This window comes from Tachyglossus aculeatus, chromosome X3, assembly GCF_015852505.1.
Source record: "Tachyglossus aculeatus isolate mTacAcu1 chromosome X3, mTacAcu1.pri, whole genome shotgun sequence".
Classification (NCBI taxonomy): Eukaryota; Metazoa; Chordata; class Mammalia; order Monotremata; family Tachyglossidae; genus Tachyglossus; species Tachyglossus aculeatus.
The window spans coordinates 11684070-11696956 of record NC_052099.1 but is presented as its reverse complement, the minus strand read 5'-3'; the positions used below and the strand labels follow the sequence as shown (position 1 = coordinate 11696956).

General features: G+C 45.2%; 1 protein-coding gene across 3 annotated transcripts in view; it reads left to right on the top strand.

Moving 5' to 3' along the window:
- Positions 1-12887, top strand: part of EPB41L4A (erythrocyte membrane protein band 4.1 like 4A) — a 219104-nt gene that overhangs the window by 157097 nt on the left and 49120 nt on the right. For all 3 annotated transcript variants that reach the window (XM_038770473.1, XM_038770474.1, XM_038770472.1), the window contains exons 11-12: positions 1942-2019; positions 7767-7888. In XM_038770473.1, coding sequence (XP_038626401.1) covers positions 1942-2019; positions 7767-7888 — 200 coding nt within the window. The remainder of the gene's footprint in view (positions 1-1941; positions 2020-7766; positions 7889-12887) is intronic.

Sequence of the window (12887 nt, the reverse complement as noted above, 5' to 3'; positions counted from 1 at the left end):
ATCCTACTCACTATACCTCAATCTCATCTGTCTTGCCACAGATCCTTTGCCTTTGTCCTCCCTCTGACCTGAAACTCCCTCCCCTTTCATGTACAACAGACCACCACCACTCTCCCCTCCTTCAAAGCCTTACTAAAATTACATCTCCTCCAAGAGGCCTTCTCCAACTAAGCCCTCATTTCCCATACTCCCTCTCCCTCTGCATCACCTATGTAGTCAATTCCATACCCTTTAAGTGTTTGATATTCACCTCACCCCCACAGCACTTATGTACACATCTGTAACTTATTTTATTGTTTGTCTTTCCATCCAGACAGTAGACTCCTGGTGGTCAGGGAATGTGCCTACCAACTCTGTTGTATTTGACTCTCCCAAGCACTTAGTGCTGTGCCCTGCACACAGTGAGCACTCAATAAGCACCATTGATTGATTGATTCCTCCCTTCCCTCCCCTCCCCATGTTTTCCCTTTAGCCCTGCCCCCGTCCTTTCTCCTCCCTCTCCTCCTTTTTCTTTTCTCCACGTCCTCTTTCTGTATAATCTCCTTGACCCTCTCTGTTCTATCCAGGGTAATCAAATTCCTGGGATTCAGATTCCCATCATCATCATCACCAATCATATTGAGCGCTTACTATGTGCAGAGCACTGTACTAAGCGCTTGGGAAGTACAGATTGGAAACATATAGAGACAGTCCCTACCCAACAGTGGGCTCACAGTCTAAAAGGGGGAGACAGAGAACAAAACCAAACATACTAACAAAATAAAATAAATAGAATAGATATGTACAAATAAAATAAATAAATAAATAGAGTAATAAATATGTACAAACATATATGCATATATACAGGTGCTGTGGGGAAGGGAAGGAGGTAAGATGGGGAGGATGGAGAGGGGGACGAGGGGGAGAGGAAGGAAGGGGCTCAGTCTGGGAAGGCCTCCTGGAGGAGGTGAGCTCTCAGCAGGGCCTTGAAGGGAGGAAGAGAGCTAGCTTGGCGGATGGGCAGAGGGAGGGCATTCCAGGCCCGGGGGATGATGTGGGCCGGGGGTCGATGGCGGGACAGGCGAGAGCGAGGTACGGTGAGGAGATTAGTGGCGGAGGAGCGGAGGGTGCGGGCTGGGCTATAGAAGGAGAGAAGGGAGGTGAGGTAGGAGGGGGCGAGGTGATAGAGAGCCTTGAAGCCCAGGGTGAGGAGTTTCTGCCATCCCTTGTGAAAATCCACAATTTTGTCCTCTTCCTGTAATAATAATAATTATGGTGTTTGTCAAGCACTGTTCTAAGCACTGGGATAGATACAAGGTAATCAGGTTGTCCCACTTGGAGCTCCCAGTCTTAATCCTCATTTTACAGATGAGGGAACTGAGGCACAGAGAAGTTAAGTGGCTTGCCCAAGTTCACACAGTGACAAGTGGCGGAGCCAGGATTAGAACCCACATCCTCTGACTCCCAAGCCCAGGCTCTTGCCATTAAGCCACATTCCTTCTCTTCCTGTAGATAATCAAGATTCAGGATAAACTAAGCCTGAACAGGAATGTGTAATACCTAATCACCGAGAGAGAGCTTTTTAAGGGTGTTTTGATATTTTGACATGCAGGGCTTTACATACGATTAATCGATTGATTCTTTAGATAAAGAAGGATAAGACTATATTCTTGGTCATAGTATTTTAAGGCTCCAATTTTCACCATTGTTATTCTGTGATTCCAATATTTAAACTATCTCTCTTAAAAGGAACCCTGACCATTGAGAAGAGGGGGAATTTTTTGGCTTAAAACAACAAGGTTTTATTCCCTTAATTGTTTATGGATTGGAAGGATATGACCATCTCTTCTGAGTATTGTTATGCTGTGGTACTTGCTGTGCATATCTTGGTGATTAGTTAATGCAAAATTGTCTGTGTTTATATAACCTCATTTGTTTTACTTTATTTTTAAAATTCCACAGAATGCCAGAAAATGAGTCAAATTCTTTGTCGCGAAAACTCAGCAAGTTTGGCTCCATGAGTTATAAACACCGATACAGGTAAACTTATTTTTACCCTATTTGGGAAATACGTCTACATTTTTATAACCCCCAGTGGCTTGGTTGTTCCTTTTTCAAATTTGCTAATATAATTCCCTACCCCTTATCTCCATTATGTTGAAATTTTTAGGTCATGTTCTTCTTAGATCAATTGGGGAAAGCAATGCATAACTTCTATGTTTCTCAAAATGCATTTATATCTCTTGGTTTATGGTCTCTAGAAATTGCTCCGCATACAGTCAGTTCTTATTTTTAAAAATGCTATTATAGGAAACATTTCAATCCCAAGAACATTTTGAAAGTGGGGGGGTGGGTGCGGAGGGAGAGGGGTGTGTGTGTGTGTGTGTGTGTGTGTGTGTGTGTAGTGTGTGTGCTTATATATGTTCAGTTTTCATATTAAGAAATGCAGTCTCCAATCTCCTGAGGGTCTTTCAGTTGAGAGCCCACTAATTGCCCTGTGTTTGAATTATTCTGTGTTTATTAGGAAAATTTCATATTATTCGTAGCCAAGATCAACTCTATCCTTCCCCAGTTCTCACACCATACACTGAAAAATGATACTACATTGGTATTAATTGTTACTGTATTACTTATTACGTAGCATTACTGTCAAAATTCTTATTATTACTGTTATTAGTAACACTAATAATAGTGGTGTGTATTAAGCACATACTATATTCCAAGGATTGTTCTAAGTGTTAAGGTAGATACAAGATAATCAGGTCAGACACTGTCCCTGTCCCACATGGGGCTCACAGACTAAGGGGGAGGAAGAACAGGCATTGAATCTCCATTTTTCAGATGAGGAAATTGAGGCCCAGAGAAGTTGTGTCCTAACCAAGGTCACATAGCAGATGAGTGGCTGATATGAGATTAATACCCAAGTCCTCTGATTCTAAGGTCCATACACTAGGTCACACCGTTCCTCAGGGGATCTTAAGAGAATGCCCAGATTTTTAGACCCTCCTGTATTTCTATTTGTTGGCATGGAGTAGCAGTCAAGTCTAACTTCTGCCATGGAGCCCAAGGGAAAACCAGAAGAGTGCCTAGTCATTGCCATGGAACTGGTAACCCACCAAGCATCAGAGCTTTGAATGAGGTGGCAGGCAAGGCTAGCAGGGTCAAAGTTGCATGGGGAAAAGCTTCTCTCCAGCCTGTAAAAACTGTGTTGTCCAAGACTGACATTCTTCTGCTCACCAGTTAACGATCCCCAGCCTGCCAGAACACCTTTGATGATGGGCCCGGCCCGACCCTTTCAAACTTAACCTTAAAGCGTAACTCGTTCATTTGTTGAATAGTACCTTGCAAGAAAATCTAATTTCATGACATGAAAATCATTCCTGAATAGCTGTTGGTGATTATTGGGAATTTTATTTTCAGGATGTTGGTTGGGCTAATAAGGAACTTGCACAGGCTGGGGCTTAGCCAGGCAAACAGTGTGGAAGAGCATTGGCCATGCTTTGGTCTTATCAGTCACACTTGAAGGTAGGGTTAGTAGAGTCATCTTGGAAAATGAAGGACGATTATATGTGGAGATATATGCCTTGAAATAGGAAGGAATAGCAAAAAAATCAACACGGCTAGCAAAAAAAGAATCTGTCCCTATGGACTATAGTCACATAACTCAAACTGTTACTATGCCATTTAACATATGGCATATTTGACCTAAGCTTGTTCCGGCATATCTGAGTTTGAAAAAATATGGTGCAGTGCAGATGTTGCAATTCTTGAGAACCAGGAGATCTATATGTTGAATTTTGCATTGGAGTAGCATTTTTTTTTTCAAAAAAGCTTAATCAAAGGTTTCATTTCCATTCCTGGTGGTATCAGTTTAGTCTGTATGGAGCCCCATTCTCCCTCTTGCATGTGCAGAGGTGGCTATCTTGACTAGAGGGGAGAATTTCTTGTAGCCGCTTTCTCTGCTGGCTTTGCAGCTGAAAGGAGAGAGGCAAAGATACACCTGTGCTAGCAAGGTATGTGCTTTTTCCTCTTCTGGAGCATCCTGAGAGTGCACTGGGAAGCAGGAGCTGAGCAGGAGTGGGTTTACCCGTGGTTTACTACTAGCCATGCTGCTTCTCACCTGAGATGAGCAGTGTTACAGCTCTTCATTTCATCTGCAGCTGGACAGGGAAGGCTTGAGCCTTCCCACCGCCTTTTCATGGGGCACATACCCATGCCTGCAGAGTCCTTAAACAGCCTAAGGTTTGTTGGGTGCAGTGGGATTGGGGGAGAAATGCCAAACTCGCACTTGGGCTGTCTACAGGGCAGATGTTGGGCTTGGTGCAGGGCCCTGTCAGGGGGAGTGTGGGTAGTGAAAGAGCGAGAGTTCGCCTATGCATCTCTCTTCTCCTCTTCCTAATTCTCTTGTTGGTATAATATGTGCCCCAACCCAAACTAGGTGAGAAGCAATAGTCTAGTGGAAAAAGAATGCATGAGATATCAGAATGCACTGGATTTCATTCTCGATCTGCATCCGACTCAATTTACCTCTGGCAAGGCATGTAGTCTCTCTGGCCCACAATTTCTCCATCTGTAAAATGAGAGTGTGTGAGGGTCAGTGCACTATGCATGAAGTGTGAGAAATCCCACACAGTCAGTTCTTATGTAACGCAGGGGTTGCAATCTTGCAGAACCCCATGCTAATAATAATAATGATGGCATTTATTAAGAGCTTACTATGTGCAAAGCACTGTTCTAAGCGCTTACAAGGCGATGAGGTTTTCCCATGTGGGGCTCACAGTCTTAATCCCCATTTTACAGATGAGGTAACTGAGGCACAGAGAAGTTAAGTGACTTGCCCAAAGTCACACAGCTGACAATGGGCAGAGCCAGGGTTTGAACCCATGACCTCTGACTCCAAAGCCTGTGCTCTAGGAAAAGTCACCTTTTTTGTACACACAGTTCTCCTATAGCTTGGGGGTAGGGCTCTTGGAAAACTCAGCATTAAAGAAAACTTGTAGTACTCATTGTGTCCAGTGCCACTTACCTGGACACATGGGAGTACACAAAACATTTTGTGCTGAGGAGCAGTGTGGTGTAGTGGAAAGAGCACAGAACTAGGAGTCAGGAGACCAGGGTTCTAATCCCACTTCTGCCTCTGGCTTGCTGTGAGACTTTGAGCAAATCACCTATCTTCTCTGTACCTCAGTTTCCTCATCTATGAATTGGGAATTAAGTACCTGTTCTCCCTCCTGGATAGACTGAAAGCCCCATGAGAGACAGGGACTTGTGTTGTATCTAGCACAGTGTTCGGCACATTGTAAACACTTAACAAATACAGCTATTACTATTATTGTTATCACTAAGAACATTTCTTCCAACACTGTGGCCCACTGTATGCAAACAGGTTTGCATTATCTGACAAATGACCCCTAATTTCCTAACAATGGTCTAGACAAAACACACAGTGAAAACCCCTATTATGCCAGAATTGCTTTGAACAGTTTCACAAATGGATAGGCATGTTTGTGCTGCCGAAGTGTAATCAGGTGAAATCTTGCACGAGGATCCCATAAAGGAGTGATTTATAGCGTCTTTTGCTTTGGCATCTGCAGAGTTTAAATTATGAAGTCATCTGACCTTCCTCGCAGGGGTCAGCACCGAGGGAGAGGGAAGCGGGACTTTCCCCCGGAGCTGACCCCAGAGATGGGGGGACGGAGTCCATCAGGGGACGCAGGTGGATTGTGGGGAGTGGGGGTTAGGGGTTTGCGCCCTGCTACGAGCCCTCTTCCCCAGAGCTGCCCCTGCAGCAGGGATGGGGGGGACAGAATATGTCTGGGGACATGTGTAGATTGTGGGGGCGGGGAAGTGACCAGGGTGCTTGTGTCCTACTTAGTATCCCCCCCATCTGGGCTTCTGCAGAGAGGAGGCAGAGGAAATACTGAAGCGGCTTTGGACCAGTTTGGTGTGGAGAGTTGCTGCGAGGGTGGTGCCAAAGGCAGCTCTCCTGGCTGGGAGGGCTGGGGCAGAGCCACTTTGGCTTTTCCTCTGCTTCCTCTTGCTGTTGCCACGGATGGTCCAGTCAGTCAGTCATATTCACTGAGCACTTTCATTCATTCATTCAATCGTATTTATTGAGCGCTTATTGTGTGCAGAGCACTGTACTAAGCACTTGGAAAGTACAAGTTGGCAATATATAGAGATGGTCCCTACCCAACAATGGGCTCACAGTCTAGAAGGGGGAGACAGACAACAAAACAAAACATGTGGTCAGGTGTCAAGTCATCAGAATAAATAGAAGTAAAGCTAGATGCACATCATTAACAAAATAAATAGAATAGTAAATATGTACAAGTAAAACAGAGTAATAAAACTGTACAAACATATATACAGGTGTTGGGAGGGGAAGGAGGTAGGGCAGGGGGGAAGGGAGGGGGAGAGGAAGGAGGGGGCACTTAGTACAGGGTAGAGCTCTGTACTGAGCGCTTGGGGGAATACAAAATAATAAACAGATACATTTCATACCCACAATGAGCTTACAGTCTAGAGGGGGAGACAGACGTTAATTAGAGATATGGACATTAGTGCTGTGAGGCTGGGAGGGGGGATGAATGCATCAGATTGCATCAGATGACTGTCAGATGGGAGGAGGCTCCACACTGGACTGTAGTTTAACCTCTTCACCTGGGGAGTGATAGAACCGATAGGACCCTAGACACATTTATAAGCCAACCAAATGTCTCTTATGCAAATTGCACCTCCATCTCTCCAGGGAGACCCCTCAACTTCCAGAAAGGAGGTTTGAGGGGGGCAACAGTGAGGAGGGAGTTTTTACTAGATGATGTGGTAAAGGGAATTTTATTTTATGCCCTATTCTATAGTGAACCACCAGGATCCTTTGCAGAAATGTAGGGCAGTTCTAAGTTCTGCCTTTGATTTCAGACCATTAGTGAATCTTTTTTATCCCAGTCCCTTGAGGTGTCCAGTCAGGTTCCCTTTGTTATTCCCATTGGTTCGGTCTCAGCAGTGTGGAATATGAATTTTAACATGATGAATGGCCCTTGAGCTTCGGGAAATAAAATTAGAACCAATTATTTAAGTAAATTATGTACCAGAAGGTTAGCACAGGCCAGGCCACTTGGCTACTTTTAATCTTTAATAAAGCAGCATTCCGGGTGGGTTCCAGGGCTGCGCCTTCCCCTCCCCTGGCAGAATCCCAAGCCTTGACGTGGTTGGCATGAATTGCGCTTAGCTGTGCCAAGGCCGAATAGCACTGTGGAGAATGCTTTGCAATTTGCCGTGTAAACAGGCAAATAAAAAGTTGAATTAAGCTTCTCCCCCTGGGTGAAAAGTCAAATAAACTTATTTCCTCTCTACTCCCCCTTCTCTCTTCTACCCCTCCTTCCCCTGCCCCGCCAGGCACTCTTTTAGCCCAACATTGTTTCTCTAATTTTTCTTTTTTTTTTTTTAGAATCACAGGGTTGGAAGGGGAGGCAGGACAAAAACTAAACTAAAATCTTCTGGTGGTAATTTGTTTTGGCATTTGACAGCCCCTTCTGTGTTCTGTTGGCACTAAATTCCTATTTACCTTAATTTTCCCTCTCTTTCTCCTCAGGGGAGAGGGAAAGCAGTCACTGCCCTCTGGATAAAAAGTTCTCTCTATACCAGAAGTTACTCAAATCATTCTGTACCCTTCTCTGCTTTGGTCTGCATACCTGGCCCTGGTTACTTGAAAGAGATTTTCACTGCATCTCTTTAAAGCTTCCTTTTGTGGTTTTTGCCTTTTTTCAACACGATGCGTCTTCCAGTGGCCGAACAGCTTTGCAAATGAGCCGAGATGTTTCCATTCAGCTTCCCCGGCCGGATCAGAATGTGGAAAGGAGTCGGAGTAAGACTTACCCTAAAAGAGCAGCCCAAGCCCAGCCATCAGGTAAGTCCCACGTCCCCCAAACTATTATGTGCCACCCAGCATTTACTCTTGGACCCAGGAGATGTGAAACACTTTGTCCGATGAAACCGACGACTCTGGTCTGTGTTCCCTGCTTCTCTAGGCTTGGGGCAGCGGGAGAGCAGGGGCTGAATCAGCAATTTCTGAAAATGATCTTATTGATCCTCAACCTTCCTCTGTCCTAGTCTGAATTATTTGAGGAAGGTTTCTGTTCATAAAGACCACCTACTACTACTACTAAATGTAGTATTCCTTTTGATTGATGCAAATGAGATGGGATTGAGAACGGGGCTGAATCAGTTTGTAATAAACACTAACCCCGATTCGGTGATTCTTGTGCCTCGTTTCGCAGCAATGATTCTCCTCGGGAAAACACTCCACTCTCTCTGCTCTTCCTCTCCTAACTGTCTTCCTCCATTTTATGATGTTTTCCTATTTAGGGGGTGGTGTAAAGGAGGGGTTGCTACTTCTAGGTCCGGTAGAATTGCCCTAGGTTTCCTCTAGTCATTCTGTTAAAATCACACTGGCTAAATTGTCTGTCACATTAAAACGTCCCAAGTGCCTAGGAGCAGCAGTGTTGCTAAGTGACTTGAGTGCTAGCTGAATGAGAGCCTTGCAAGTTTTCGACAGTGATTATTACTGACCTGTGGGCCTTCCCGCCTCCGTTTCTATCTCTACAAAGTGGAAATCCTAATGCAGTCCTTAGCAGTGATGAGAGTGTTCTTTGCGATGAAGCATCTCACACAAAAAGCTTTAGAGCACCCATCCGCTTGTGGCACTGTGCTTTGACTTAAGCAAAGCCAAACAGGTATCGTCCCTTCTCCCTAGCAACTTATTGTGAAGTGCTACGGCACTGTGTAAAACAGGCCCAGAAAAAAGCCCAGTTTTGTGCCCCAAATGATATTGCTGGCATTGTGCACTGGCCCCAGTAGGTGCACTTTCTGCTGGTGGATTTCCCCAGGGCAGGGGTTGGGGGAGGGATAAGAGCAAGTCTGGCCTGTGCAATTCTCACCCCACCTTCTCCCCAGCATGGAGAGACGTGAAAGAAGTTCCCCGGCCCCGTCAGGCCATGGTCCCTGTATTTCAGAGTGCTGCTACAGCCGGTACAGTCTCAGATCTTAATTGTGCTGCTATCTTGCCCCTTACTGCTCTACAAGTTGCGTGAGATGTCTGTGGTAGGTCCAGGTTTCACAGTTAATATCACGTCTGATAGATGGACACCGCGACTGCTCGGTTTAATCTGAAGCATGATGTTGCCGGCAGGATGGGGTTAGGGGAGGCAGCTTCAAGAGCGGAAATTCCATCCTGAAATCCCTCCCCGAGACCGGCATTGTACAGTGGTGGGGCCTGTGAGACACTCAGCTCTCTTGGCAAGCAGGACTCGAGAGCTGCCGGTCAAGTTCTATTTGTTCTGACGACTTGACACCTGTCCACATGTTTTGTTTTGTTGTCTGTCTCCCCCTTCTAGACTGTGAGCTCGTTGGGTAGGGACCGTCTTTATATGTTGCCAACTTGTACAGTGCTCTGCACACAGTAAGCGCTCAATAAATACGCTTGAATGAATGAATGTAGGGCAGCATGGGGTAAGGGGTAAGTTGTCTGGGACATGCAGGAGCAAGTTGGGGATGTTAGTGACTCAGGTGCGAGCCCTTCAACACCCCTCTCATGGCCCTGGGTGGCAGCCGTCCAGAGTCCCGCTTACCGGGAATGGGTGGAAGTGGGAGGGGAAGCAGTGTGGCCCAGTGGAAAGAACATGGGCCTGGAAGTCAGAGGATCCGGGTTCTAATCCGGCCTCTGCCGGTTGCCTGCTTAGTGACTTGGGGCAAGTATTTTTTTTATGGTATTTGTTAAGCACGTACTATGTCCCAGGCACTGTACTAAATGCTGGGGTAGATACAAGCTCATCTGGTTGGACACCATCCACATCCCACATGAGGCTCACAGTCTTAATCCCCATTTTACAGATGAGGGCACTGAGACACAGAGAAGTTAAGTGATTTGCCCAAGATCACACAGCAGACAATTGGCGGAGCTGGGTTTAGAACTTCCTGACTCCCAGGCCCATGCTCTATTCAGTAGGCCATGCTGCTTCTCACTTTAGTCACTTAATTTCTCTGTGCCTCAGTCTCCTCAACTGAAAAAATGGGGATTCATCAATACCTGTTCTTCCCTTCACTTAGACTGTGAGCCCCATTGGGTAGGGATATGTCTGATATACTGTTGTGTTGTACTCTCCCAAGTGCTTTGTTAGGTGTTCTGCACACAGTAGACACACAATAAATACGATTGAGGGACTGTGTCCATCCTGATTTACTTGTATCTACCCCTTTATTGTAATGGTATCTATACCATTATTATTATTACCCCAGTGCTTAGAACAGTACTTGACACATAGTAAGCACTTAACAAATACCATAAAAAAGAAAAGCCCTCAGAGTCCTCTAGGGCATGGAGTCCAGGCTAATTGGCCCCTTCCCAGGCATTCTATGGTGGCAGAGTCTACTGCAGCTGGGGTTGTGATGTGAGCCTGGGAGTTGGAGCAAGTAACTGCCACACTTCCTGAACCACAACTGGCCCAGGAACCCTTCCCAAGTCTGGGAAGTCTCCTCTGCCCCCTCCACTGACATAAAACATAAAGATCATCACTACCATTTTCTGCTTCTGCTCAGCACCTCTCCTACAGTATTAACTACCTACATTAACTACCTTGGGCAAGCTACTTCACTTCTCTGTGCCTCAGTTACCTTATCTGTAAAATGGGGATTGACTGTGAGCCCCATGTGGGACAACCTGATTACCTTCTATCTACACCAGTGCTTAGAACAATGCTTGGTACATAGTAAGCACTTAACAAATACCACCATTATTATTATTATTAGATTGTTCTTCATTTTCTATACTCTTTGTTTTTGAACCTGATAGTTTCATGAAGATCTTTGCTTGCACCTCTATCGTTAGTCTAAGGAGAAAGATTTTTATAGCCACAATTTTTGGGATGATTCTGTTGAAAGAGTCTCCTTCCCACCAAAATTCTCCAGGTTTTTGATCAGTCATCAATTTCACAATTTGACTGGAGACCTGGATCGCCAATCTTCAATTTTTTACCTTTGTAGCGGTGATGTCTGCCTTATGACATTTCATTCTTCATTGATGGAGGGCTTTCACTGACAAAGGGACTTAGATCCATTAAGAGCTTCTAATACTAAATGGTAGCCGATGAAGAAAATGAACCAACTGTAGATTGTTACAGCCCCTTTTCTCACTACTAAGACAAACCAGGATTAATTTTTTCAGGTGTTGCGTCTGTTGAAGTTAAATTTGGGGCTAAAATTCATTGTCGTATTTATTGAGCACTTACTGTGTGCAGAGCACTATACTAAGCGTGTTTTATAAAATATCACCTTACAATCTTCTCTCCAGGTAGAGGTTATTACTGGACAGAAGTTGGAACAGAAGGGAAATCTTTGCTTAACAAACACTGGTCTGCTCAGTACTTTTCATCTACAGCCTGTGCCTGCTGTTGTTTTGAGGGATATTTATACAGAAGTTAACACAGAGCGAAGCAGCAGGTCTGTGTTTTCTAGCCCACATCCCCAGCTCTGCCCGTTGAAGCGTGCCCAGCTGTCAGCTCAGATTGGAACCCTCAGGTGGCTAACAGGTCGAACGGGCCCATTTTGTACAAAGCCGCCAAACTTGGGCCTTGGCACCCTGCAAGAGGAAACAAATTCCTGAGTTGGGAGCCCTCCCCCAGAGCACCCGCTGGAGTTCAACTGTGGGGCAGCCAGCCAGAGCATTCCAAATAGATTGTAGTTGCCAAGGCAGGGCCTGGGGTGAAGTAGGAGCAGAGGAATTGAGAAGGCAAAGGCATCTTTGTACATTCCTCACTGAAAACATTCTGGCAAGCGGAACGTGGACTTTCTGTTGGTAGAGTGGCTGTGATAACGGAGAGTCAAGTAGAAGCAGAGTAGTCTGGATGATGGCCATAATCAGCAGCGAGAAAAATGTCAGGTGAGGCCATCACTTTGGATGAATAATTGTTGGGGCAAACATCAACTTTTACGGGATATTCTTTGAGGGAGTGTGGGCTATCACCGGGAAGGCCAGAGAGGCTACAAACTACTCCATTAGGAATGGAACTCCATTAGCTGGTCTGGTGCCTCCTGAAGGGCAGATTGAGACCACGTTGTGTTGTGTTACAAGGGTGGAAGGTGAAGAGAGGGCTAGGGTGAGAGGAGGAAATTTGGATTAGGACCCAGTTCCGCTGGATGGAAGGCTGCCATCCCCACTGCAGAAGGAGCTGTTACCTACACACAGCAGGTGGCAGGGGTGATTGATGCATACAAATACCACAATTACATCGTTATTATTATTATTATTATTATTATTATTATTACAGAAAAGAAACTAAGACCTTTGGACAACATATGGTGTAGAGCTGCAATTGTGCTTCAAGTAAAGACCGGAATGAACCCTTTCTCCCAATGGAAAACGCAATAGCTTTAGGTGACTCTTCTCCAGTCCATCATTTGGTGTCAGAGAGTGAGGCATTTCTACCCCTTTGTGTGATTAGAAATGAAGTGTATTCACATCCTTTTTCAGGAGAAGTGGCTAGTGGTTTCAAAACAGAGAATGGGTGAATCCGTAAGGGAGGGAAAAAGAAAGGCTGGCCTGATGTATGAAGAAGTGGAACAGGGGAGGAAAATTGCAATTTGTTGGTATAGTCAGTGACTGGAAATGTCAGCGAGCCAGAGGGCACCTTTAATTGGCCATGGCTATAACATAGATCATTTACAGAATTGATGGCAGGATTACTAAGCTCACTATGCTCTTTGATATGCTTTTGGCTCCAAGAGGAATGCTGAAAAGCAAGAGCTTTGGGAAAACAAAATTTCTTCAGTTCAAGATTCAGTGAAAATGCTATAGACCCGCAGAACATCCTTGTAGTGATTATTTTGTGTGCCTCAAGTTTAACCAGTTGAAA